This window comes from Alosa pseudoharengus, unplaced genomic scaffold, assembly GCF_046254945.1.
Source record: "Alosa pseudoharengus isolate Yale_2024_CS ecotype anadromous, Long Island Sound unplaced genomic scaffold, YU_APseudo_1.1 YU_APseudo_1.1_scf_6, whole genome shotgun sequence".
Classification (NCBI taxonomy): domain Eukaryota; kingdom Metazoa; phylum Chordata; class Actinopteri; order Clupeiformes; family Clupeidae; genus Alosa; species Alosa pseudoharengus.
Genome location: NW_027468848.1, coordinates 28699082 through 28706581, shown reverse-complemented (window position 1 = coordinate 28706581; position 7500 = coordinate 28699082). Strand labels below are relative to the sequence as shown.

The 7500-nt window shown below is 42.8% G+C and overlaps 2 protein-coding genes across 3 annotated transcripts in view; both read left to right on the top strand.

Moving 5' to 3' along the window:
* The window catches only part of pdzd2 (PDZ domain containing 2), a 68882-nt gene that overhangs the window by 43036 nt on the left and 18346 nt on the right, over nt 1-7500 (top strand). For both annotated transcript variants that reach the window (XM_076269445.1, XM_076269447.1), the window contains exons 11-12: nt 579-795; nt 2284-2401. In XM_076269445.1, the coding sequence (XP_076125560.1) occupies nt 579-795; nt 2284-2401 (335 nt within the window). The remainder of the gene's footprint in view (nt 1-578; nt 796-2283; nt 2402-7500) is intronic.
* The window catches only part of LOC143106400 (uncharacterized), a 5736-nt gene continuing 1241 nt past the window's right edge, over nt 3006-7500 (top strand). The window contains exons 1-11 of the mRNA XM_076270672.1: nt 3006-3549; nt 4026-4224; nt 4347-4578; nt 4771-5044; nt 5134-5314; nt 5432-5508; nt 5603-5783; nt 5865-6113; nt 6221-6392; nt 6486-6634; nt 6728-7500. The exon at nt 6728-7500 is cut by the window's right edge and continues 1241 nt beyond it. Coding sequence (XP_076126787.1) covers nt 3280-3549; nt 4026-4224; nt 4347-4578; nt 4771-5044; nt 5134-5314; nt 5432-5508; nt 5603-5783; nt 5865-6113; nt 6221-6392; nt 6486-6634; nt 6728-6897 — 2154 coding nt within the window. The 5' untranslated portion in view covers nt 3006-3279 and the 3' untranslated portion in view covers nt 6898-7500. The remainder of the gene's footprint in view (nt 3550-4025; nt 4225-4346; nt 4579-4770; nt 5045-5133; nt 5315-5431; nt 5509-5602; nt 5784-5864; nt 6114-6220; nt 6393-6485; nt 6635-6727) is intronic.

The following is a 7500-nucleotide window of genomic DNA, read 5'->3' as shown; positions in this document are numbered from 1 at the left end:
AGAGCAGAATGGCCTTGGCCGTAATGCACTCTGAAAGTCTGCTCCTTGCATCTCAGGGCCGCTGCTCTGTTGTGTCGGCCCGCCTGTTCGTCTGTTCGCTCGCTCGCTTGACTGAGACCTGGAAGGTTTTCAGCAAACTGTCGTTAGTGCTGTCCCAACAGAGAGAAATTATTACTTTGTTTCTGAATTCAGTTTCTGAGAAAATATTCATCTGAGGCTCAGACATTAACATTGTAGATATTTCATGTGTTTTTGTGTCAGTTGGCTCTGTTAAAGGATATTATCTGCTGAGTGTTAGGCTACAACATTTTAAGCTAAATTGTAAATATTAAGTCTAACCATGCTAAATTACAAAGTCTCTTTCCAGAAACTTACTTTCACTGTTACTTTTACAAAACACTTGACAAAGTAATAGTGGTAATTGAGACAATAGACAAATATAATAGAAACATATGTATATGTATATATGGATGTATAAGATAACAGATGTCAGATGTATTGTCTGTATGCAGTTTGTTGGTCTTTTGTCTCGCCCATGTTAAATCGTGTACGTCCCTGGGTGTTCTGTCCCCCTGCAGCAGCTGAAGAAGGGCGTGGTGACCCTGACGGTGCGCACGCGCCTGCGCAGCCCAAGCCTGACCCCGTGCCCCACGCCTACCCTGCTGAGCCGCTCCAGCTCGCCCAACTCCAACACCAGCGGCGGCACGCCCGTCCCGCCCGCCTTCGAGGACGCGGAGGCCCGGCGCGGGCCCGGCCCCAAGGACCGCATCATCATGGAGGTCTCGCTCAACAAAGGTGACCGAGCAGGTGGAGACAGACCTGCGGCTTTACATGGGGCTTTAAGACACTTTAGAGCAGTGTTTCTCAAACTTTTTCAGACCAAGGACCACTTAACCAATTTAAAAAATATCTCACGGACCACCTAGCTAAAAAAACAACAGTAGACCTACTTCAACTATTGGTCTACTCACTGAACAACCTTGCTTATATTGTCTTTGCACCTTGCTTATTGTGTCAGAAGATTCATACGATTTAAACTGGCGTAGCTTACATAGACAGTGTTGCAGAACTGTTTGGATTTACATACAAGTTGGTTCAATATTGCAAACAACTCATCTATATTATATTTTAGCACGTCTGCTCGCGGACCACTTGGGATAGCTTGCGGACCACCAGTGGTCCCCGGACCACACTTTGAGAAACACTGCTTTAGAGTCTGGGAAAGGCTGAGGGCTGCTGGACTGTAGACCGTGTGACTGAGAGGACGAGAGATTTGAGGATGCATGCTTTTCCCATCAAGGCTTGCTTTCCCATTAAGGTCTTTTTTCTTGCACAGCGCAGGTTTAAGGACAAGCCTATTCCTGGTAGGAAGGCTTAAAAAATGTATCAAAGACCATAATTAGTTTCTGCACAACAATTTTTTTTGCACAGTGCAGGTTTAAGGACAAGCCTATTCCTGGTAGGAAGGCTTACAAAAATGCATCAAAGACCATAATTAGTTTCTGCACAACTAATTTGTCAGTATTTCTGTATACACGCACTGGAGAAATCACCTACAATAGATTATTTCCCCCCAGATTATATTAAGGACACTCTTGCAGATGCACAAAATATAAAACCTTTTGGTGTCTGTTTATTCTCATAGCTGTGTGCAGCTTGTATGAGATATTATATTTTGCTGAGGATATTTTGTTTGCATCGGTAAACCTTTCATGATTCTGAGCCTTAGTGCCAAGGAACATATTTAGACAACCAGCTTCCAGCTAAATAAGTGTGTTGTTGGGTCATGGGTTCTCTGCTGAGGTGATTGAGTTCCCGTGTTCAGGCGCTGTCATGCCAAACGCTGGAGTCTCGGAAGACTTTGCTGAGAGAGTTGCCTGTGTAGAGAGGAAGCTTGCTAAATGCTGCAACCCTCAGATCTATTTTTCAACATCTGATCTATTTTTAATGAGTCCCTTCCTTTGAAACACGGCACAGGCCAGAATTGTTAATGTCTGAAAGCCTCTATTTGTGTTTATCAAATCAAAATATTAAAATGAAATGGTTTTCAGTGAAGAAGTTATTTTGCTGCTACAATGACCACATGACTTTTCGTTCTGTGTGTGTCAGTTTGTATGTCTTGCCAGTGTGAATGTGTGTGTGTGTGTGTCGGTGTCAGTGTCTCTGTGTGTGTGTGTGTGTGTGTGTGTGTGTGTGTGTGTGTGTGTGTGTGTGTGTGTCTGTGTGTGTGTGTGTGTCTGTGTGTGTGCTTGCATTCACCTTCTTGGGTGTGTTTGTCTTCAGAGCCGGGTGTGGGGCTTGGCATCGGTGCCTGCTGCCTGACCTTGGAGAACGGCAGCCCTGGGATCTACATCCACAGCCTGGCCCCGGGCTCTGTGGCCAAGATGGACGGCAGGCTCAGGTACCTTGGCCTACTCTCACTCTCTACCTCCCAACTTAATACTCTCAATGCTTTTAGTCCCCCCCCCCTCTCTCTCTCTCTCTCTCTCTCTCTCTCTCACACACACACAAACATGGACGCACACACACACACACACACTAACACACACACACCCACCCACACACATACACACACTCACAAACAGTCACACACATACACACACACACACACACATCCACAAGCCATAAGCACACGCACACACGTTCTTCAAAGCCAGCACCAAATCTCAGTGCAGGTGTTTGGAGAAGGTTTATCTCAAATGCTTGGCTGATGCTGGCCTCTCAGATGTTTTGCTAGTGCATTCCTCTCAGATGCTTTGCATTGCTGCTGGTAAAGTTCAGCTATCATCAGTAGAAGTGCCAAAAGGGTGTGTGTGTGTGTGTGTGTGTGTGTGTGTGTGTGTGTGTGTGTGTGTGTGTGTGTGTGTGTGTGTGTGTGTGTGTGCAGTTAGTTTAGCAGGTTGTTTAGTATCTTTAGTGTCTTTTTGTCCATTCAACTTTTTCCAAAGATTATTAAAGGGGTGCTATTATGCTTTTTCGTTTTTTCCTTGTCCTATAGTGGATTACATAGCTTTTTGTGTATGTAAATGGTCGCCAAAGACACAATATCAAAAGTAACCACTAGGGGGGAGTAAATGAATATCGCAAAGACAGACTACTGAGCTGCCTAGAAACGCCTCGATGCGAATTTCAGCCGTTGCTTTATTTTAGTTCCGGTACGAGGTGACGTAACCTCGTACTTTTGCTGGGAGTAAATGGGACAGCGTCATCAGATGATTTCACAGTCAGTCTAGAACAGTTCGATTTCGCGTTTCTCAGCAAGTAAAGTTTCGGTTAGCAATGGGTAGAAGGTGTTTTCTTCGTTGTGAAGGGACGTCTCCCTTGTATGCTTTGCCAAAGGCAGAGCCTACACGTACCTGTTGGCTAGAGTTTATTTTTAACTCTATTCCCCCAACTTTACCGACCATTTTTCTGTGTCCCCGTCACTTCACGGATGGCTGCTTCAGCAACCTGCGTTTGTTCAGCACAGGATTTGCGAAGCTGCTAGCTCTGAGGGAAGATGCTGTTCCAACTTTGTGTGGCCCCATGGGTGAAGATGTCGCTCGACATGTAAGTAAACCTATTGTGATATTAACAAAAGTTGTTGTGTGTAAGGTTAACGTTAGTTGGGGTAATTAACCCTACAAGCTTGCAAGCGGAGATAGCTAACTAGTGCTAGCGAGGCTGACTGAGTTCGTGGTCTGAGCTGAGCAAAGGTGTAATTACAGTAGCTCAGTGGTATAATTAAACCAATGTGTAGCAGTTAGCTCTGATAGTGAGACTACCATGTTGAAGTAGAGCGAATTCAGTCTGTAGTCTTGACGCAAGGCTGATTATTTTTTCACTGGTGCTATTTGTAGCCTAACGTTATAAGTTAACGTTAGTTTTCGCGGGGGATCTCAAACAAATTCTAAACGGTAACATGAATTAACGTCAGCTATGTGAGGGGTACTATTTGGTTGAATGGTTATAGTTTTTGTTTCAGATGTTAACTGTTAGGTTGTATAAAATTATTTTCGTAACCGATTTTGGTGTTATAATTACAGGACTCCAGTGCCCCATATAGCCCCTTCCAGCACGTCGGATGTCAGACCGACTCTCCTCAGCTTATTTCGGCGGGAACCCAGACAAGTACCACCGTGGGAATGCATTCTGTGGGAGTACAAAGTGCGCCATTGAAGGCGACTTCAGTCGGCACACAGTTGTCCATGGGATCGCTGAAAACGGCACACATGAGAAGCAAAGGTATTGTGTGATGTAGTTGTTAACCAAGGTCTACTCTGTATTATATCTTCAGTACCCAGGACAAAATCATCAGCTGAATTATTTTTTTATTTTCTAATAAGATTTGTCTATATTATTCGTAGGTATCCAGACAAAGCTGCCTCTTCTCAGTGTAGGCACTGGAATAATTTCTGGTATAGACTCACCACTGGCGTCTACACCAATAAAGGGCCCAAGTTGTCGACCTAGCAAGAGACCACGGCTTGAGTTGGAGGACGAGGAGGAGAGCGACTCCTCAAATGAATTTCATAAGGAGCCTCTGGACTCGACTTACAACCCTGGAGATTCTGTACTTACAGAGGAATCTGACATCTCGTAAGTTTTTAGCATTGGCTACTGTATAGTATTGGCTGTACTAAAAGCAGTATTGGCTACTGTTTTCAGTATATGGTTACCAGCTATACAACATTGCTATTATTCTAGAAAACATATTTGAAAGCTAATATTACTATTATTCTAGAAAACATATTTGAAAGCTAATATTATGTTTTGTTTCTAATCTGTTAGGTTTGAGACACAGTCCACACATGATGAGGAAAAGTATATTGTTTTTGAAAGCTGCCTCAAACAGCTGTTTGAAAACTGTCCAGTGTGTAAGAAGGGCTGTAATCTCCAACGACGAAGGATGGGAACCTATGTGGCTTACACTCAGCGATGTCCACACTGCAGTTACTTCAGAGAGTGGGAGAGTCAACCCATGGTTGGAAGTACCCCTGTCGGCAACCTACAACTTTCGGCGGCTACCTACTTTACAGGGACCTCCTTCATCCAACTGGAAAAGGTAAGCATTTTACCATTTCAAACATGTGAATCTTTCTAGTGATGAACTAAACTGGTCTAAAACGCCTCTTATTTGTCTTTTCTTTAAAGCTGTGCAAGGCCATGCAACTCCAGATATTTCAGTATGACACCTTCAGAAGGCATGCAAGGAATTACATGGAACCGGCTATTGTTCACAAGTGGAAGATGGATCAGCAGAGTCATTTCCAGCATCAATTGCACCTTGGTGGGGTGGTTGCAGTGGGAGGAGACATGAGGGCCGATTCTCCAGGTTTGTTGAAATTTGAAATAGTCTGGCAACTAAATTATTAGTTTGCATTCTGAATCAAATGACATCCCTTTATGGTGTGCTGAAAAGCTTTACACACTCTGTAATACATTTTTTTAGGGCACTCTGCAAAGTTTGGCAGCTACACTCTAATGAATCTGGAGAGCAACACCATTATGGACATCCAACTTGTTCAGGTATGTTTCTCTCTTTGGATTTGTTTGAATTTGAATCTTAAAAGTGTGTGATTTTGTCTAATGTTTTTTGTTTGTAATGACCATTCACTACCAGAGCAATGAAGTAGGTGGCAGCTATCATATGGAGAAGGAAGGACTGAAAAGATGCCTAGATCATCTGGAGTCGAATGGATTGAAGGTGGATTACATTGTGACAGACCGTCATCCACAGATCCAGAAATTTCTGAGGGAACGCAGCGTAACTCAGTTCTATGACGTTTGGCACTTTGAGAAAGGTAAAGTGTTTTCCTAATTCATATTCTAAACTTTGAAGTTAGCAATTAACAGATCGTATAATTAGTGTGTGTGGTAAACAGGTTTGTCCAAGAAACTTGAGAAAGCTTCGCACAATGAAGACTGTGATGTTCTGAAGAAGTGGCTACAGAGCATCAAAAACCATGTCTACTGGTGTGCCACGTCATCAAGCACTGGACCAGAAAAGGTGGCAAAGTGGACATCACTGCTAAACCACCTACAAAATGTTCATGTTCATGAAGACCCCCTTTTCCCCAAATGTCTGCATCCCGACCACGTCTCAAGGGACCCTAGCAAATGGCTACAACCTGGTATGTGCCAAATTATCTTTACTCAGAAAATCAAGTATTACATTTTTCCAGTCTTTTGTTGTGATGCAGGGGTTGATATTTCACCATGTGTTCTTATTTTACTGAAGGATCAGTTGCACTTCACAAAGCTGAGAAAATACTGCTCAACAAGAGAGTCCTGAAGGATGTAGAGAAACTCAGCCACCATCACCAGACCTCATCACTGGAGTCCTTTCACAGCCTGATACTACGATTTGCACCAAAGAATGTAGTTTTCCCCTTCATGGGAATGTTGTGCAGGTAATACACAATGTCATTATTTTAAAAGTGACTAATTGAGATGACTGTCAGTCATTCTATGTATTTAATAATGTTGCTGTGTTGTTACCATAGGTTGTATCTAGCAGCAATGCACCACAATGAAAATGCTATGCGGGAGCAAGCCACAACATCTACAGGACAGGCTGTTTTCAAGGTTGTTTTTCCAAAGGCGAAGAGGGGGGAAGGCATTGTGAAGCCCGTGAAAACAAATCCAACCTTCAGTAAGTTTGTTAAAGATTTTCTTTAAATACAGCCACACCAGTTTACAGATTGTTATGGATACATTTATTGGATTTGAATGCTATATCTTCCAGACTATGTACGTGAACTCATGAGGCTGCTCATGCAGGAAGTTTTTGAGGACCCCACATCTTTTGCAGAGGAATTGAAGACCATCCCCATCCCTCCAGACCTCTCAGCAGAATTCCCAAAAACTCCAAAGGCTGAGCTGGTTGCCCGTCACGTCTCCCGCTTCAATCAATAGGTGGTCTGAAGCCTATGTAATCACCAGACGGGAACTGCTGCCGTATCCGTTGCACCACACATGACGGGATGATGACCCGACGACTAGGTCCTAAGTAACCCCAGCACCAGCTTACAAAGCTGCGATAGGCAAGATGCCTCAACTGCCTGAAGGGACAAGGCACAGAGTTCTCTGTTCAACTGTTTTCAAATTAAGAGTTTGGTTCCAAAATGCTACATCGACCATTTTAAAGAACTTTGATAAATTATTATTTTTTTACATTTTGTTTTGCAAGTAATTTCAGTAGAACTGTAATTGGGCATTGTTAATTGATTTACCTTTACTCAATCAAAACAACAAAACAGCAAGTTGATTGATATTATCTGAAATACACAATTGAATAACATGACTTTTTAATGTAAAAATGGAGATATAGCGTTTTGAAACCAAACTCTTCAAATATTACCTCAAAGGTTCATACTCTGGAAGCTATGCACTGTTATCAATGTTTACATGCATACAAATTACATAAGAATAATGCTTTTGTTTTGTTTAGTAAGAGCTTATTACAGACAAAGTAACTTACTCTTCTTCTGTTCTGTGCCTAACAGGTCCGTAATCATA